Here is a 21,618-nt window from a genome sequence, read left to right as displayed (position 1 = left end):
TGTGCAATGATACAAAGAAAACGTGAAGTGGGGTGCTAAAGTATTCTCTTTCAGCTGAATATCAGTTCTCAGCCAAGCTTACTAACCACCTCCTCTAAGAAGCAGTCCCTGATTCATTCAATCATGAAGCAACTGTTACCCTCTCTGAATTGTCAGAAAAACTTATTTATGCCATTTTTAAAGTCTCTATCCCTTTCTGCCTCTTATTTTATATGTGTGTCCTAGGTGTGTACTAAGTTATAAAAAAGATACGAGCTTCTGAGAGATTCCATCTTCTATACCTCTGCTTCTTCGAGGTAAACTATTTAACTCAATGAATGCTCATCAAATAAATAATAGTATGACTGCTATTTGCTTTATAGTAACATAAAACTATTTAGTAACTAAGGCATACTTTTGGTGGCTAAACAGAAAAATTAGCAATCAAAACATTTATCAAATATGCTCAAGTACAGTCTCAAAATATTCAAGTAAAATCTATACCATATGGAACTAGAGGTAAGACGAGGTCATTCTTCAAAAATGGATGCAGATGATAATAATGATTTGTACTTACTTGTCTCCAAAAAACTTTCTCCAGAACTCAGCAGCGTCTGCTTTCGTGATACGAAAGTTATCTCCCTGGAATTGCCCATTAGGAAAGATTGCTTTAATTTCTGCCAGCATATGACTGAAGATAAGGGACAGTTTGGTGAGATTTCGTCTGTGGACATAGAGGGGGGAAAATGAAAAAAAAATATATATATAGGCACACGTTAAGTTTTAATGGGAATACATATTATGAAAAATAAAATTATGAATAGTATTAACATAGGTCTTAGTGGCTGATCATGAACCTCAGCTGAATAATGCATCTAAAATCAACGTTCATATAAACTATACATTTAAATTCCTAAGAGGCTTTCATTTTATATTTATCCATGTATTCATGTAACATAAACAAGAACAAGATAAATTACATGATTTCAATGAGCTCACAGCTTAATGGGAGAGGTAAAAAAATCATAATCAAATATAAATGCTGAATACAAAAGTCAGAGTGACTATTTCTACATGAGGAAGAAAGGAAAGATTTATCATCAGAGGAGGATCTAGGGAAAATTAAGTAGTTTGACGGATGAAACTCTTGGAGTGAAAGGGAGGAAGGGAAGGAGAAGGTATCAGGGTATTAGCAACAGCTTCTATACAAAAGTATAGAGGGATGGAATAGAACTATTTATGTCATTTCCAGGTTTAGCATGGCTAGAGAAGAGCAGAAAAAGATGGAAGAAAATGGCATGACACAGAATGAGAAAGTTTGGCGAGGACGTGAAACAAAGAGGCATCTGGAACAATGACCAAACTTTTTGTCAAATACGCTTCTACTCCCACTAAGAAATGAGAGTTTCTGATGATGGACTCCAGATATGCTCATATTTCAGAAGCTCCTTGAGCAATTCTACTGTACTCCCCTTGTGAGGAGCTACTGCTAGAAGGAACAGGGAACCAAATGGATTAAAAAGACGGAGCACATGATTAAATCTGTTTTAGGTAGAAAAGTTATGGTACACGGCACCCAGGTGGCTTAGTAGGTTAAGCGTCTGACGCTTGATTTTGGTTCAGGTCATGATCTCCCGGTTTGTGAGTTCGAGCCCCACACCGGGCTCTGTGCTTACAGCACGGAGCCTACTTGGGATTCTCTCCCTCTCTCTCTGCCCCCCCTCCCCCGCTTGTGCTCTCGCTCTCTCTAAATAAATAAACATTAAAAAAAGACAGAAAAAGTTATGGTAGTATGAAAAAAGTGGTTTAGAATGTTGGGAAAGGCAGGTGTTATCTTCACTGTAATTACCATGGTAAGTTCTGGGGATTCTGACAGGATTTAAAACATGATTCATACTTCAGAATACTACTATCACCTGCACTCCTTCCTGCCACTTCGTAAGAACTCTACAACATTATGTTAATCAGCCCAAAACTGCTGGAGTTAACCAGTAAAGAAGCAATTGAAACACAAAACACTAAAGAGCTTTTCAATTTTGAACTGACCATGCTTCTTTATATTCCTGTTTACTCAGAATCACCAGAACTCAGTAGATACATATATATAATATCTTTCTATTTTGAAGCTTCAGCTGCTTTTGTGTGTGTGGTGAGGGGTCAAGGGTGAGGAGAAGGGGGAGGCAATTGCTTTAGGACTAAACATAGAGGATAATTAACAGAAAAAGCCATCACATTTGCAATGCATTTAAAACTATACAATATTTCAATAAGCCTATGACACTAAGAGATATGGTTCTTTGCCCCATTTTCATTCATGTATTTGTGTTTAATGACTCTCAAATAACGAGCAAAAACATGTTAGGTACCAAAGACATTACACAATATGCACCTGTCAATAATGTCAATGAGTATCACTCTTTCTAAAACATTTAGAAAAGGAACCTATAAGTTCCCATGTAAGATGAATACAGAATAAAGGAAGGTACTCATGATAAAAAGCGGGAAAAATAGGAATGAAAGGAAAACAATAGTATAAAGTACTCTATACCTCAATGAATTCACCTCTATTGGAAAACCAAAACTGTCCCAATTTCCATAATGTTTATAATCTATGAGAAGACTTATGACAAAGAGGAATCAGAAATTTAGGCCATATTTTAATGCTTAGCAACAGTAAACAATCTGCAAAGTCATTACGGTTATACATAATATTCCATTATTTTCTTTCTTAGATTCAGCCACACTTCCACACAATTCAGCCTAATCCAAATGTGAAAGTTCTTTAGTCAACTTTGATCTTAGCATTTAGGTCAATACATCCTCATTTAGTATGTATGGTAGATACAAGAAATTCAGTTGTAGGAAATGAAAACGGAACTATAGAACTAGATCAAAGGGAAGAATTGTGGCCAGTACAAGCAACTGACTTTTGAAATTTGAGTTGAAGGAAGAACATAAAGTCATTTTAGAAAATCTGCAACAAATTTACTTATATAATTAGGCAAAAGGGTTAATTTTCCACCAAACTTCCAATTGATAGATACAGGGGGAAAAAAAGAAAACATCAATATGGCTATAATTAGGGTAAACCAACTGTTCCTTATGTCTGAATTGGTTGCTCTCCATCCACTTATGCCTTTGTTCTTTAATCACATCCAAATGTTTTTCATTTTTATTTGTTAGATCTAAAGTCTGAAGCACAATGCCAGTGATTACCCATCTCAGCTATGTGATCAACTACACTTTAAAGCAGAACTACTAACATTTTATCTTTATAATTTAGGGTCTAGAAGCTGTAGTAATCACTAGTACCTATATAAATTAAATAATCAGTTTTAAAATTATCAAATGTAGGTAAGAGTTCAACTTTCTTAATTCCTGCAAGTGGATCACCACATTTTTTTTTACATTTTGCATAAACTAAGGCAGTGGAAAAAGATATAGTTTTGCCTTTAGTCTTTAAAGAAACTTAAATTCAAGTTGTTAAAAATATGTGAATGCAACAGTGTTGTATTACCCTAATTTTCACAGATGAGAATATATATTTGTATTTATTTTATATCTAGTTTTTAAATACATGCACATACCATACACATGTAAATGATCACCTTGGAAATGCATTATTTAAAAGATCAGTTTTTAGAAGTTGTAATTCACAACAAGATATGAACTGACATCTAACTGTACTATCCAATGTCATTTAAATTTATTATCACAGCATATGGTTTTTGCCTTTTAAATAACGGTGGGGCTTTGTTGTTGCTTAATATCATTTTGCTATACATTACGTGCTTTAATTCCCCTTCTCACTTTTTTTAAATAACTTCCAATTTTGAAAACAAAATCCAAGAATATAATTATCTCTAACCATTTAGCCACAGGAGGAAGAAAGGCAACAACAATACATCTTCTTTCTAGATGAAATGTTTTTTCCTTATTATGAAAATTTTCCATACTTGGCCAATTTTCCCTAGGCCCACTGATTGCTGTTCATCATAACACCAAAATGATGAGTGGTTAACAAAGGATTTGATTATTACTAATTAAGAATGTATTTCTATCATCAAAACTCCCCTACCCCAAAACATCCAAAAAAGTAAAAAAGCTCATCCACAAAGACTCAATAACCTTGTAAACGTAACTTTAATTTTACAAAGAATTCTGCAACACTTTCACATCAGAGATATTTTGACTAAATACTACATCTCCCATTAATCAGCACAAGCTATGCCATTTTTAACACTGGTTTTGTGTGAAATTTCATTTATTAAGAAATAAGCTTCAGAAAAGAAATATCTTGAAATACCAAGTGATCAAAAAGTAGCTTCCAGATGGCAATACTGGGTAAACCAGGAAAGATGCTGATATTAGAGGAAACTTGAAGAAGAGGAAGGAAGGGTGGATGAGAAGGAAAGCTAGCTGAATTATTTTAAAAAGGATGCATCAGCAGTGTCAATATTGCCCATGCAGCAAGGTACCTCTTTTTATCCTGGATTCAGCCACCTAATATTGTATTTCTTCAAAACAGTATGAATCAATTTCTCCAAAAGTCAGATTACATTACTGCACAGAATGTGAGGTTGAACCAGAGGGAATTAGCATGACTTCTGGAATGATGGAGTTTCCCTGTTTAGAAGTAAGTCTCGGTAGCCTAAAGTGGCTACAGCCAACATCCTAAGAGACTGGAGGCACATGATGATGAGGGATAATACAACCCTACCCTTAATAAACACAGCACATCGTATGGGAAAAAGAGACATGAACAGATTATTATGATGCAATACGGTGGGGTCAACACACCAAACACATAGCCGTCTTGACATGATAAATTAAATTTGAAAAATGCATAAAAAATATATCAGGATTCGATTAGTAGCCTCCACTAAATGTGAGAGAGACACAAAGAATGTGATCTAATCAGACTGCATATAGTCCTTGCATTTTTTTCAAGAAACATCTGTGTCATAAATCAAGGAAAAAATAAAAAGCTTTAAATGCTGTATTAGTGAAAAACTAATATGACACTTTATATTAGTGAGGTCCAAAGTTTGTGGGCATGTACTACCTTTGGTAGAAGAAAACAGGGGACCATTTTTTATCTAAAAACTATTAATTCAATTCTCACATTTAAAAAGTAGAACATGCTCTTCTTAATCTTTACAAGGTGAAACAAATTCAACATGAAAAGAAAGGCAGGACATAAAGAATATAAACAGTATCACTTAAAATGAGACTCACGTCCAGTTAAAGAGCAATTTCCATTCACTGTATTTCTAATGTAGTGCCCTCCAAGATGGGTGTATAGAGTTATTTCACACTCTTTTTGACCTTGGGAACATTTAGATTCCTAAGAAAGTGAAGAGACTAGGCTGATGTAAGCCTTGCCTTTCATTTCTCCCTCGTGGGAACACACTATTATTAAGATGGATCCTGAGAGCCTTAAATTAAACTGGATCTTACCCATTCCCTGCCCAAATGCTTTCAAGTTTCCAATATTTCCAAGGGAGTGTGAGGCAGAGCTTCCAAGTCCAAATACCAACAAACACTCAGAGTCCACCCCAAGTCATGAGAGGAGTAAAGAGTGTGAGCAGAAACTAACCTGAGTTGCAGGGGAAAGGATAATTTTTCAAGCTTCCCCATGTTACTTCTTAGAAACTGAAGTGCTCGCTTAAAAAGGAATTTAGCAAACAATGTCAGTCCCAAAACTGCACTAAGTTGGATAACAAAGGAAAGACTTTTTCCTTTGCTAAAGAATGGATCACCTACCACTAACATGGCTGGGAAGGCCAAGCCCTACCTTGTGGCTGGGGAAGATGAACGCCGGGCATCCTTTGATCTCGATGTGGCATATACTCCTGAATGTGTTGCCTGCAAAGGTCTATTAAGAAGAGCAAGACGCCATCTCTCAAATTAAGGATGTTGCTCTCACAGTAAATAGATTTCCTTTCCAAAACAGTTTTAAATGGACAATTTACAAATGCCTTACTTAAGCCTAACTCAAGCATGAAATATGCCTATTATGTTCAAATATAATATCCTTTGACAAATTCCCAGGTGATATTCAAAAGATATTCTGCTTCATCTGTCAACTATTCTATATTAAGGAGTGTGGCCCTGAAATGGACAGTACTAGGTTTATATGTGTACTCTTGAACAAGTCGCTGAAGCAGTCTGCATCAGTTTCCTCACCCCCAAAATTTTAAATAAAAATGCTTGTCCCACTGAGTTGTCACGAGTAAATAAGGCATGTAGGTAAGAGCCTAACACATCAAATTTTTAAAACAATAATTAAGAGTTATTATTAGTTCTACCCACCACCTCTGTTTAAAAGTGTAAGTATCTATCATTAGTCTTTCTTTCTTCTTCCATATATTATTGTTCATTAAATTGGGGGCCAACTTTAAGGCAAAAATCATCATTCTCACTTTATCAAGATCAACAGTTGTCAATGGTAGCCCTTTACACTTCCACGGCAAGCAATAGACAAGAACTGGGTTCATCCATTCAGTCATTTATTCCACAAATCTTGAGTATCTATATATACTAGGTTTGGTTTAGGCACTGATAATGCAAGGATGATGGCACAATCCTACTCTTCATAAATTTAGGGGGCTTAGACATCTCCAATGGCACAGGACAATGCAGTGGGAATAATGCTGTGAAAGAACCAGAACAAAGGTGGTAATCAGTGAGGGAGGCAGAGGAGTTTACAACTTCTGGGGTGACGCAGAACTGACCAGAATGTAGCCCTGCAATGGGTAGGTACAGTAAGGTGAATGGGACTTCACCTAGGAATTAGATAACTCCAAGGTTGAATGGGGTCATTTGTGTGGATTTTGAAATTTCTTATGATTATGACAGTTTACAAAAAGATAATAACTACAATAAACCTTATCTCAATATATTCAAAAAGGCTTCCAAAATAATTGCTTTAATGTCAGTTATTTTAACTTTGTGGCAATGCCAAAGTGGGATTAACAACATCTCTTCGAGGATTTCAAGTTTTATGTGGAAAATTTATGATGAGAACATACTTCAGTATGATATCGCTAGTACTTTCAACTGGTTTAAAGGCTTAACAATATCCACTTCAATAAAGAAAACTCTTTACTATTGGACATGTTTTGATTAAACCTAGTCTTTAACAAGTATCCTTTTGTAAAAGAAATCTTAAAATGTAGACCAGTCTATCACTTGAGAGAGAAAAGAAAAAATCTATTCCTACATCCTTTTTTATTTAAGATAAAATACAATGAAAGTTCTGTGAACTAAGTGAAGTCATCATCACTGTGAGATTCATATAGAAGCAACAAGAACACAGAACTTTGTTTTCTTTGTTAGGTTCTTTTTCAAAAGAAACACTAGAAGTTCAAACTATACTTTGATGACCCGGTGTAATGTGATAAAAGACAAGTCTCATCAACAAACAAAGTGAACTCTGAAGCAACACTTTTTCTTTTTTTTTTTTTTTTATCTAGATTTATTTTTTTGTTCTTTGCAATTCCTTGTAAACTACCATAAAAAAATTACAGTGAAGTAGTAATCTGAATTACTCAATTAGAAGTATTGTTTCCAATGGAAAATTCTTAATTATCTTTCACTTGTTACACTCCCTACCCCACAATTTTTATTTTTCATCACATTTGACACTTCAAAGGTGGTTTTTGTTTTGGTTTTACTTAATAAAATATGGTTTAAATTTTTTCCTAAAATATCTCCTTCAAGGATTTCTGCCATCTGTGGGACAAAGCTACCTTTCCTCCATTTCTTTTTTTGGTTTTTAAGTTTATTTATTTTGAGACAGAGAGCATGCATGAGTGGGGGAGGGGCAGAGACAGAGGGAGGGAGAGAATCCCAAGCAGGCTCCACGCTGTCAGCTTAGAGCCTGATGTGGTGCTCGAACTCACGAACTGTGAGAGCATGACCTGAGATGAAACCAGGAGTCGGACCCTTAATGGATGGAACCACCCATGTGCCCCCCTTTGCCATTTCTTTCACCATTTCTGTGTGCTCTCCTCCAGCTATTCAAATTGTCTCCTGCTTTCTCTCTCCACACCTTGGGGTGACCCATCCTTTCCTTCTCTCTGATACAAAGCTTCCATGCCTCAGCCTATTGAGCTTCCACTTGTACCAATTTTATCTCAAAGAACTCCCATGCTGGGGCGCCTGGGTGGCTCAGTTGGTTGGGTGTCCGACTTCAGCTTAGGTCATGATCTCACAGTCTGTGAGTTCAAACCCTGTGTCGGGCTCTGTGCTGACAGCTCAGAGCCTGGAGCCTGCTTCAGATTCTCTGTCTCCCTGCTCTCTGCCCCTCCCCTGTTCATGTTCTGTCTCTGTCGCAAAAACAAAAATAAAAACATTTAAAAAAAAAAAAAAGTACTCCCATGCTATCTTTCCTGTATTCCTTTCTCAGGTGTGATCTATCACACGTCCACCACTTTACATTACCTGCCACAGCCCAATAGTCTCTCTGAAGAGCAGCATGATTATGTATATACACATTGCATTTCACTTTCATCAGAGCAAAACTCTTTTATTTTGGAGAATGAAAAGTCTTATTATATTTTTAAAAGCTTCTTATGCATAATAGATATTCAATAAGTGTTATATTTAAGGATCATGAATTTTTTTTAAGAACTATAAGAAAGTTTTTCCTGACCCCAAAACAGTGCCAATGAACAGATATAGATAGAAGCAGTATATAAAAACAGTAGAAATGCCACACAGTAAGGCATCAACTTTCCAAACTTTGATGAAAAGAAATTTTACTGAAAGCTGCTTTAAGAATTAAAAATCTGGGGGCACCTGGGTGGCTCAGTGGAGTTAAGCCTCCAACTGTCAATTTCAGCTCTGGTCATGATCTCACGATTCATGGGTTCAAGCTCCACATTGGGCTCTGTGCTAGGAGCGTGGAGCCTACTAGGGCTTCTCTCTCTCCCTTTTTCTCTGCCCCTCCCCTGCTCACATGCTGTCTCTCTTTCTCAATATAAATAAAGACTTAAAAATACAGAATTAAAAATCAGGGGGTTGACTCTAAATTAGAAAAACAACATTTGTTCTAGAAGTCCTAAGATCTTTCCTCCCTTATCTTTTTTTAATTTTCCTTGTGAATGGAAATATCATACCAGCAAGCTAAAGGAAATTAGTGCTATATCCCCCATGTATAGTTTCCAGAACCTCAATTAAATTGAACATTTGTCGTACTTTCTGAGGAAGCATAACATAGTTTCCCATCACATTACTTGTTCCTGACAGTTACTTCCTCCTTTGGCTCTGGAAATTTTCCTAATTGATACCTCTGTCCCACTTCAACACTGCTCTCTTGGAGCAAGTAAAAGATAAACGAGAGTAAAGTTCTAGTGCTCATGTTGTGCATGACAGCAGAAGAAAACTAAAATCACAAGATATTTTTTACATCTCTTCTCCTTGGGTTAGAATTATCTTTATTCAAATGGTTGGGGGAAATACGAACACGATTTTCAAGCAATTCTCATTTATTTTTGGTATAATCTCACGTGGATACCACATTATAACACACTGAATGTGTATGTGCATGTGTATGACATAAAAGAGAGAAGGGGAAAAAGGATAATAAATAGTATGCCCACTATAGTCTTAGTTCTATTAAAAAGCTGAATATCACATTATAGATAAATAGAAAAAAACTATAGGTTATACACAAAAAGATACAAACAGTAGTAATCTCTGGGTAATTTACAAATGGTTTCTCTATAATTTTGTCTTTAAATTTTCCAATTTTCAACAAGAAACAAAAATGTCTTCAGAGAGTCATTATACTGATCTTCTCGAGCAAATCTGTGATGTATGTATCACACAGTGAGTAGAATTCCACACCCACTGCAATGTCCCCATCCTGTGACAGGCCCCACTGGCATCTAGGCTGCTTTGGCTTTCAAGTCAAGTCAAGCAGCATCTCCGGTACAGTCACCCCAAACCTCTTGACCATTGATCCCCAATTTTCTAAAATGCATCAGCCTTTTGACCACAGTACAGTCACCAATGGCACACTAGTACTTTCCCAAATCCCTCTCTAACAGAAGAACTCAATTACAATTTCACATTTTTAGAGCATTAAGCAGGGACTACAAAGGTCAAATAATCGAATACTGCTAAACAGAATAAGGAGTCATCTCAATCTGTTTCAGTCTCATTATCTTTAAATGTAGTTGGTGATTTTATCTCCTACCTTTAAAATAGTCTGCCTAAAAAACACAATTCAAGTGGAGTTACTTCTCAGGAGTACAGTTTGATAGTTATACAGACAAGTTAGTACGTCACATATATTCTTTGTCATGAAACAGCGTGAAAGTAATTTCTAGTTACATATGACCAAAAGATTCAATTACCCACATTTTTTTCTTCAGCTTACCAAATATATGATATGTATACATGGCAATGAGTCAAGAGAAGGGAGTTAATTTAGAGCCTCACAGAGAAATGCAAAGGTTTTTAAAGCAATGAATATAGTGAGATTTTTTTTCTTTCAAAATGAAAAACAAAAAGGTAAAGCAATCATACGAAGACATGGCTGTCACACGTCTGTTAGCAGTATGATTTCCCTGGACCACTGTAAACTTTTTAAACTTTCTGAACACAGCAACGAGAGATACATTAAAAAAATTTTTTTTTAAGGTCTAAGATTTTCTTAAACTGGTAAAAGTTCAACTGGATTTAACTTATTCTGTAGCTGAGTGGTGGTGATGGGATCTTTTGGACAAGTGGTTTCTGCATTTCCAATAACAAGCCTCATGAAGGAAATACTATAATATAGTGGAGGAAAACAGGACACTGGTAGTGTAGGGTTCTAGACGTAGCTCCGTCTGCCTCATTGCTCCATGATATGAAAAAAGAGCTGAAAACTTCTTATTCAAATTTTTTCCCCTCTATAAAATGAGGTGATCGTGGTACATCCTTTCTGAGATCCCATAACATTCTATAAATCTATCATCACTTTTATTCCAGCCGGTAGGAGGTGACTAGATAGACCGGGCACAAAAAAGCCCATATGATTTAGATAAAAATTGTGAATCCATTTTATAGCCTGCAACCAATATGAAGTATAAGGTGCTATATAATCTCTCCAATTTACAAACTTCCTTTAATATGCCTCCATCTGGGACTGCAGAAACCCTTAAGTCAGGATACAAAAACCGAACATAGAATTGAAGTTACAGTAAATACAAAAAATCATTAGTATATTTGGAAGCTGTAAGTTTTATTGTTCTTTACCATAATAGGCATCTCTGACATTTATCTTTTTTCAACAAAGAAATCCTTGAACAACATTGGCTCTCAACAGAAAGAAAACCGCAAAGCAGCAGAAGTAACAACAAAAAAGACCATGTAAAAGCTCTATGTTTCATGTTAATGAATAGTAAACTCTAGAATATTGAAACCATATGAAAAATGTAGACTTCTAAAATAGAATATGCCCACTGGGAAACTTACGGTTTAAAAAGTCACTTTTATTTATTTGTTCTTGGTAAGGAAATGTGCTAATATGTGTAGTAAGCATAGGATAACAATAGGCCTAAGAATTTTAACTTTCATCTCAATCAAGAGTTTAGAAATATCCAAATTTAGGGAGACTATTATGTTTACCACATGGTGGCTGATCAATAATATGAATCAAATCCCTTTACTATTTCAGTATGATTGCAAACAGAATTAACACCCACATCAATAAAACTCCTTCAGATTTTGGTTTTGGAGTAGAAAGACAAATAGATCGAATCTACCTATACTCTGAAGGCAGTATATTACATTAGTTAAAAGGGGCCAACCTGAGTTTAAACAATTTAGTACCACTGAATGACCTTGAGTACTAAGCTATACCTTTTAAACCATGGTTTCCTCATCTCTTGAGATATGAATTATATGAGGGCTAATCTCATTGGATTTGTGGAGGATTACAGATGGCCAAAAATTCTTTACCACTCCTCCCATCATGGAGTGGTTTCTACTTCCCTTCCCCTTGCACCTGGACTAGGCTATGCCTCGCCTTGATCAATAGAATGTGGTAGAAATGACACTATATAAATTCCCAAGCTAGGCCTTAAGAGATCTGCAGTTTCTGCCTTTGCATCTTAGAAAATGTTCTTGGCATTTAGCTGCCATGCTATGAGGATGCCCAAGAAGTCATGCAGAAAGACCCAGTGTGTTCCCAGCTGCAAGGCAGCAACACATGCTAGGTATGTGAGGGCACTGGACCTTCCAGTTGAGCCAGTACTCAAGCCAACATCATATGAAGTCAACCTACCAAATCATAACAAACAATAATTGTTGTTAAATTAATCCACTAAGTTTTGTGGTGGCTTCATATGTAGCAGTAAATACTTGGCTTAGGAAACTGACACATAGCAAGCACTGGATAAATGTTAATCATTATTACTAGTATTATTAAGTACTATCAACTTATTATGATAATCATTATCATCATCAATAGCAGCAGTTGAAAGGACTGGACACTCTTCTGTCAATATGAATAAATGACATGGATTAAAAAACATCAAACTTGTTATTTAAAAGCTGTATTTCTACCTAACAAAGTATTTTTACACATTGGAAATTATAAAGTTTTCAAGCACTATATTTTCTCTGATACTAAAACCAACCAATCAGGAGATATTTTTAGACAAAATCTGGACTAACTGAAAGCAGTCTACTCTAATTTGGATCGGAAGGAATTTACTACAGTTAATTTCCCAAACATATTTATTTATATAACCACACAATGAACTGAACTGTGAAAATACCACTAGGTTAATCCACTGATTTATACTGACAACAGACTTAATTTCTATAAGTAAATGCTCAAAGGTAGAGAATCCCCTTAGTATTATTATATGAATGTAAAATGTATGCCAAGACCTGAAATGTTTACAGCCTGTATAGAAAGGTCTTTTAATTGAGCTGCCACTTAAATCCCATGTTTTCGGAAGACGACTTAACGTAACTAGATTTGACATATGTCTAGATAAGAAATAATCCTGGGTTTTGGCTTATCTACTTCTATTCACTGGGGTCTCTGCTTAAAAGTCAAGCACTATTAATAACCCCTTACTTATCAACACTGAAGTATACACACTGATTTTTTTATTTAAGCATAATTCTTTCAGCTTTCAGCTGTACCTAAATCATCATTATAATGTCACTTGTGAAGACATTTAAGAGGGCTGCTAACAGATCACTGTACCTGTCTACCATGTAAATGCTTTTAGTGAAATTGTTATTCAATAGATGTACTGGTATACCCAAAACTTGCAAAATTTAATTTATACAGTAAGCACAAGAATCAATCATCATTCCTCTCCTGGAGATACCTATCATTTAAAACTCCACATGAATAAGAAAATCCAATTATTTTAAAAAGTAGAAACCATTTTTAATATTTCAGTTAAACATCAGAATGATGTGAGATAGATTGTGTATTAACTTGTGAAAGTTTTATTTTCTGCTTAATCAAGTATTTCTTAAGGAATCAAATATTAGGAGAGAAAGAAAAGCTACAAATAAACCAAAAAGATGAGGCTCTAAAAGCAGCACCAATTAATCTTTTCATTTGCTGGAAGATCTTACTCAGAATGCAGCTCCCTACTTCTCTGAAAGTCTAGCTTGTTTGTACAAACCTAAGCTCTCCCTATTTTTTAGAATAATTTCATATTCATAGAGATTCTGATCTATATCTACATAGATATATACAGATACATGGAATTCCGGTGACTTTAAATAAAATTATTCACTCAATAAATATTTTCGAGACACTACTATGACCTGCCACTAACACTAAGCAGTGGGGATAATAAGATGAAAACCAGTTACGCCCCTCCCTCCAGGAGTTTATAATCTAAATGGGTAATTATATTTAAAAACACACATTTACAGTATGGTGTACCTGTATAACTGAGGTGCATTCAATGTGCGTCAGGAACACAGAAGCTAACAGCAGAAACTACTCAACCCTGGGCCTCTTAAAAAGGAGAGAGAAAGGCAAGGGAAAGGCAGAAGAACAGGTCAGATAAAAGCAGCAAGCCTGGCAGACAAGCCTGTGGGGGGTACAGGAGTTTGGCAATGTGACAGATGGTAGGGTCAGAAGTAATCTGTACTCAGGGAAGAGATTGATAGGGTAACAAGACCATGCTATAGATATTCAACTGCCTACCTATCTGGGCCTGCCCATTTTACTAGCACAGGCCCACCATCTACCCAGGCTGCTAAGGATGCAGAGGTCTATCTATATATCTGACCATAATTCCATCAGGGAGGGCTGCATCTGAGGAGAGTTTGGAAAAAACAAAAACAAAAACAAAAATTTAATAGAATGCATCACAAGGTGTAATTTAATAACTAGGGATTCTTTGATCGTTATCCAAATTTAAAAGCTTTTGTTGAAGATTTCTGTCATGATAATTGAATTTTGAGAGTTTCTTACTTGTGTCCTTGATGGAATATAAGCTAGATTTAACAAACTGACAAAACAAGCAAAACAAAACAATAGCAACGCAGACAGGAATGCACCAGAAGCCTATGTCTTAGAAGCAGATGTTCTACTTTGGCAGGCTCTCAGCCTCTGGTGTATTTCCATTTGAAACAGGCTCAGAGATCACATTGCTGAAGCACATCTGAAAAGATGTGTTTCTATTTCAAAATACCACAGTAATTCCCTCACTTCCAGAAATGATTCACCAGATAAAAATTTAGTGAAGAAATGTGTCCTTTTCCATGATTTAAAATAAGAATACTGAACTGAGTATGGCCAACCCCAAACACAATTATTATCAATAGCCAATCAAATACCATGCCACCAGGTGACATTCTAGTAGATAATTCTCTGGATAGGGGGACTGCCAAAGCTCTCAAGAATAAGACCCAAATGGTTCCACTGAATACACTGTAATCTGTTCTTTAAAAGTGGACTGCAGTTAAGCAATACATTTTTCCATTAAGTTTTATGGAGCCTGATGTATTTCCTGTGTCAAAATCTGTCACAAAAATCTGTTTTGCAGACGTCTGTTAGGTATAACACACATGTGAATATGGTACCACATGGAGATGTCTGCAAATAGCAATCTGTAGCCTGGCATTTGGTTTCTGCTCAGAAGGAATTTCTGTATGTTGGTTGGGGATTTAATTTGGATCCTGTTCCTATTATTTATCACTGTTCTTCCCGTAATACACCTATAATATATATACCACAGGGAAAAATAAAATTATCTTCTTCACTATGAATAGCATCTCCATAGTCAAGTGGTAATAAAGAAAGACTAAACATGAAGAAGAATGAGTGGTAATAGTTATTTACTGGGCCATAGGTTTCAGCTCAACATTTAAGATCTAGGGCAGGAACAAAAATAAATGTCTAACAATTACACTCAAACTTCAGTCCTTGGACTAGCAACAGAAAAGAAACATCACCTCACAGCTTGTTAGAAATGTGAAATTTCAGACTCCACCACAGAACTGCTAAATCAGAATCTATGTTTTAATAAGACCCCCAGTGATTCATATGCATGCTTAACATCTGTAATATACTGGTTTAGCAGGAACCTCAAAAGATCTCTTATTTTTCATTGTTCTACCTCTAAGTAAAACTGCATCGAAAGCAGCCTCAAGATCTAAGTACCTAATTAGAGATTTGTGAAAGATTCCACTCTGTTTTCCAAATCACATATCTATCCATCCCTCTCATGACACAGCCAATGTGCTAGGAGTCAGCTAATGTCATCACAGGGCTGGAAAGTCATTGTTTTGGAATGATTTAGCTTCTCTTTTAGCACAGACTCAAGGGCAACTACTGATGGGTTTTCATTTGTCATCACTCTTGCTCAATAGCCCTGAAGAACTCACCCTGAGTCCTGGATGGCCCAGTCCTGGAACAGTCTGTACTTTGCACATTCGTAAATATCAACATCAGGCTGATAATAACCTCATCACCACGCCCCACTTCACCCCCACATCTCAATCCTAAGAGAACTAAATTCTTCTGAGTGGTTAATATATTGCCAGAGGTCAAAGAGAAGGCTTGCTTCCTCCTACCACAGGAAATAGAAGATGACCACACACATCACTAGTTCAGCCTAAGTGGTTCACCTAATTTGAAAAAGGAGCAAATTAGAGGGAGACTATTGAAGGCAGAGCTATCACCATTAACCTTTGAGATTCCTAAATGAAAGCAATTATTTGCTACGTTTGGTTCTACCCTTAAGAACAACAAGGGGGGGGGGGCACTGGGTAGCTCAGTCAATTAAGCTTCTGACTCTTGATTTTGGCTCAGGTCATGATCTCAGGGGTTCATGGGATCACATCAGGTGCCCTAATGATAGCATGGAGCCTACTTGGGATTCTCAGTCTCTCTCTCTCTCTCTCTCTCTCTCTCTCTCTCTCTCTCTGTGCCCCTCCCTGCTGGCATGTGCGCGCTCTCTTTCTCTCTCTCTCTCAAATAAATAAACTTTAAAAAACAAAAAGAACCAAAGGGTGGGGGGAGAGTAGAGAAATTTCTCTGCCAGCAGAAAAATTAAAAATATCTTCTCCAAATGCCACTGAAGTGCTTTCTCCACCTAGAACTAATTTTTCCCACTGCTATAAGTCTCCCTGTAACTTAATAATTAAAGAGCAATCAGGGCCTCCCTGCCTATCCACCAGCATAAATATCCTTGGAAAATGTCAATCAAGCCAAGCTAACTAATTTTATCATAAGAACCTCTAATCAAAGAGAGAAAGATGTTGGCACTGCCTGTGGGGGAGTGATGCTCCCAACACCACAGGCTGGAACAAGGCCAGAGAGCATCCAAGTCTGAAAGGAGCAGCTGTGTTATCCTAAGGGTGATGCTACTCCATTCTGGCACCTGAGAGAAGGAAAGTAAAAGGCAGAAACAGACTCTCTTGGCACTGAGCATATAGCATGCCCAGTGCTCTCTGAGAGGCCAGCTTGGAGTAATAAATCAAGGGTAAAATTAACCAAGGCGCTCAGAAAAATTATGATGCAGAGAAGCTAACCTTTTCAATATAAAAGGGCCAATGGGGGAAGATGTTCTATGACCAACTGTTTTCCAGATGTTTTTATTTAAAAGACCTTGAAATGTTTAACAATAACAAAAATAGGGGAAACTAACATAGGATTTCTACTTATTTCACTAAAGGGCATTAGCACAAAACCTGTCATGTATTTGATATTAAATAATATTTTCACACCACCAAAAAAAAAAATAAGAGGGACATAATTTCAGGAAAAAAAAATGTATTCCTTAAAATGAAATAAATTGAACTCCATGAAAGATTCGCTAAAACGCCTGCCATGACCTCCAGTTCCAGGCCAGGGATGGGTCTGAGGAACCTTTGTGAGGAGGAATTCAGAGACTCCTACAGACTCTAAAAGTTTCATGCTGCAAATCCTCCACATGTCCCTAATCACAGCGAAGAACTGAGCTAGGGACACACTACAGGCTTTGAAAAGAAATGAAAAAAAAAAGTGACAAGTTCTCACAAAAATGAACTATATCTGGCCTGCAGATAACAAATTATTATTCATCTATTAAATATTTGCTCATTTTTCTCCAACTCTGAAACTGACTCACAAATACCGATTATACATGGGAAAATGCCATACGAAAAAAGAATGAATTATTGAAATATACCCAGCCAACACTAAAAATAAGACCATACACAATGATCCCCATTTGATTCATTTAGCTCAACTGAAAGTTTAACACAAAATTCAAAGATTTCTTTGGACATGAAATTCTAGGTTATCAAATTATTTGGATTGTAAAACTTAGTACTGTAATTTCAAACATTCTGTTAAACTTCCTGAAAACTGTTACCATGTAAGGAAAAAAATCATTTTAACATGGGTCCTATACGAATTAGCCTATTAAAAGTCACGCCTGTTAACTGAAAAGCCCAAATATATCCCTGCATATCCCTTACTTACTATTTACTTACTTACTTATTTACTTACTATTTACTCACTACTATGTAGTTTTGTTCCTTGAGTTAGCAGATCGCAAAAGCACACTTCTGTCACATTTTCATGGACATTTCAAAATAACTACACAGAAATGTAGAGATGAAATCATCTTATAAATCATATAATTATTCCTATATTCTCATTTATAGAAGTGGAACCAAAAACCCAAAAGGGTTGAGGCAGGCCCAATATTACAGGCCAATCAGGGGCTAAGAGATGAGTCTTTAAACCCTTAATTATACTGAACCCACAAATACATTTAGTCCCGAATATAAATGGGCAATACTTTTTTGTGGGCTGGCCAATTAATCATGCCATAACTCACTTTTAAATGACCAAGAAAGTTAGCAACAGATACCAAATAAATATACTGAAATGTCAAAAATGTATACATATATTCTAATAAATTGGAATACATGCAAACTCTATGACCCAGCAACTCCACTCTTAGGGATATATAGCCATCAGAAAGGCATGCATATCTGCACCAAAAGACATGTTCTCGAATCTTTCACAGCAACATTATTCAAACCGAAACTACTCAAATGTCCGTGAATAGCAGAATGAATAGTGAAATATTCCCCAAACAAAATACCAAACAGTAATGAAAATGAACGAACTACAACAGGCAGCAATGACGCTCGCAATCATAATGTTGAGCAAAAGAGATTCAAAAGTGTATACTATGTGACTTCAGTTCTCAATATTTATTTAGATCATATATGGATACATTACCTATTAATATAGATGTCCATAAATATGTGGATATGTATATTCTATACACACATGTATGTACACCCACACACACATACACATTTCCCCCCACTCTCTGGGTAAAGGAGGAGGAAGATTTCTGCTCTTTTCTTCACATTCACTTCTTGAAACACAAGCTTATGACCTCAAGAGACTGACCTCCCCACTGGCTACTTTTCAGTCCAAGCTCACCCCATTAAAATAAGACAAGCAGCTCCAAATGGAGCTCCAAATGCTAAATCCCATGTCACCAAACTGAGTCTTAATTACAGTTTTGGCTCTCCCAGAAATGGAATCTTAAACCAGTTAATCAAGAATCAGCTCACTGGTACTAGTTATGAACTCTAATAGACCCCAACCATCCCCTAAAGTAAAATAACCCTGGAATAACCAATCTGCTTTTTTGCCTCATATAACTTCCTCATCCCCACTCCCTTCTACCTATAAAAATATTTCCTTTTATTTTTTAATTTTTAAAAAATCTTTAAGTAAGTTCCACACCCAACCTGGGGCTCGAACCCATGACCCTGAGATCAAGAGTCACATGCCCCACCGACTAAGCCAGACAGCTGCCCCTAAATCCTGCCTTTTCTAAAGCTCCTTGGAGCTCCCTTCTTTCTGCCAGATTGTATTCTGCCAGATTTTAATTGATTTTTGCTCAAACTTTTAAGATTTTTGATATGCCTCGGGTTATCTTTTAGCATCCCTAAAGCAAAATGTGAAACTGCCAAAGTCCATGAATTGAGGCTAATATCAGAAAAAAGCTGGCTCATCATCTTTTCAACCTGCAACTGTGGATACCACACTTTTTTTTTTAATTAATATTCCTTCCCTTGAAAAATACAACCACTAACTTCACATAATAAACTCAAAATTTCAATAAAAATTCAGTTTTCCAAAAAACAAAATACTTCTGAGTTTCTAAGATAAACATGAAAAACAACATAGGTAAAATCAGGCCCACTTTAAGTTTGTAATTTGTAAATTCAGATTTCAGGACAGCTTCATTTTCTTGGGTATGAATCCCCCTCTCTCAGGTATCTTTTAATTCTATACATTGAAGCAGAAAGAATAATTTGAGAAAAGGAAGCTCTTTTTCATTAACCTATTCCATCTTGAGCAAGGCGGTTTTCCCTGGTTGTATCCACCACAATGGTAAAAGTAAGGCACAGGCTAATTACTGAGCAGGTGTCAGCTGCCGGGTGAGTAGCAAGTCCCAACCACCTTCTAAGGGGACACCCATTATTAAAAACGCAGATATTGTAAGAGACAAAGTACACATAGAATACTCTTGGGAAATTATGAAACATGTATCTGAGTTAAAAATGCTACTTTAAACTTGTTATATTGAACAAAGATGCAAAGCACTAATTTTTTTTAATGTGTAGTTTTAAAAATACACAGATATCCCACACCACCATGTGAATTCTGCCTACATGAATTCATTACCTGTTCAAAAGTTAAAATATAAAAACAAATTATATTATAGTAGATGAATTAAAAGTCTGGTTTTTGTTTCTAAAACTAGTAGATTTTTTTAATGCGTAGATGAATTAAACAGATCTGGTTTTTATTGTTTCTAAAACAAGACAAAAACACATGGGGCTCAATGGTAACTTCTTTCTTTCAGAGTTTCATTAAAAGGATGATTCAAGTTAGCCCTCTCCAGAAGTTTGAAATGCTGGCATGCTGCATTACAACGACTCAGAGAAATATAAGGCATCGGGCACCACCTTTAGATCTCCTGTTACAAGTCATTAACCAAAACATCTGACCCTTCAGACCACAATAAAAATAGAAATGTTATCTGAAATCAAACTGTTTGGGGGGTAAGAGCAGGCTGAATGGGGATTTAAGTCTTTTTTTTCCCCCCCATCTGTAGTCAGAACCAGATGTCAGAGATTCAGATTAGGGGTGGGGAAGAAAACTTCCTCTTTTAAAACCCAAGAACTACCCTTTGTTCCCCTTTGCTTATTTTGAGTGACATGTGTTTAAGCAAATGTACAAGGTTTCAAATGAAAAGTGGCAGCTTAGATGTCAAAATCTGTTAGTGAATGAATGCATGTGAGGAGGTCAGGAATTTGGGGAGGCATTTATGGTTTTGTTGTGTTTGGGGATGGAAGGGCATCACACAGAAAGCAAAAGGTTGATTAAGTTGGACTCCTCACAAGAGTACCACACAGTGGGAGGATGAAGCAGCAAGGAAGGACCAATTCCTTTTAAAAGAAACATTAATACTTCTAAAAAAAATAGTGAAAAATGAAAAGAAATCCCCAGGGTGATAATTTGTTGCTAATCTCTCAAAAATCTAATAACATGTCTAGACTGCAAAATAAAGTGTATAAAAATGACCAGAATAATAAAGATGGAAATGCAGAAGAACAGAATAGCAGTGGAAGAAAAGAACAGGTGATAATTAATACGAAAGAACAAAGAAAGCAAAAGATCCCTGCAATTGAGAAAATAAAGGAGGGGCACCTGGGTGGCTCAGTCGACTGACTGTCTGGCTCTTGTTTTGGGCTCAGGTCACGATCTCACAATTCGTGGGTTTGGGCCCTGCATTGAGCTCTGCACTCACAGCACGGAGCCTGCTTGGGAGTCTCTCTCTCCCTCTCTCACTGCTCAAACCCCCCTACACTCTTTCACACTCTCTCTCTCATGTGCACATGCGCGCTCTCTCTCTCAAAACAACGTTTAATAAAAGAAAAAAAATGAAGGAAAAACATAAAGAGGGAAAACACCAATAAGGAATTAAAAAAATAAAGAAACAAAATAAAGGGTAGAGGAAAACAAACAAGAATTTTAATGTAGATGTTCTAGAAAACAGGGTAAGCAGAGAAAAGCTACAATTTGACAGTCCTTTTCTATTAACTACATATAATAGGTATAATTGGTACACA

At 36.3% G+C, this 21,618-nt stretch overlaps 1 protein-coding gene across 7 annotated transcripts in view; it reads right to left on the bottom strand.

Annotated features, from left to right (window-relative positions):
* CBLB (Cbl proto-oncogene B) overlaps positions 1 to 21,618 on the bottom strand; it is a 231,140-nt gene that overhangs the window by 129,905 nt on the left and 79,617 nt on the right. For all 7 annotated transcript variants that reach the window (XM_047874977.1, XM_047874981.1, XM_047874978.1 and 4 more), the window contains one exon: positions 557 to 703. In XM_047874977.1, the coding sequence (XP_047730933.1) occupies positions 557 to 703 (147 nt within the window). The remainder of the gene's footprint in view (positions 1 to 556; positions 704 to 21,618) is intronic.

Source organism: Prionailurus viverrinus, chromosome C2 (genome assembly GCF_022837055.1).
Source record: "Prionailurus viverrinus isolate Anna chromosome C2, UM_Priviv_1.0, whole genome shotgun sequence".
Taxonomy (NCBI): Eukaryota; Metazoa; Chordata; class Mammalia; order Carnivora; family Felidae; genus Prionailurus; species Prionailurus viverrinus.
Note: the sequence above shows the minus strand (reverse complement) of the source record. Positions and strands in the feature narration are given on the sequence as shown.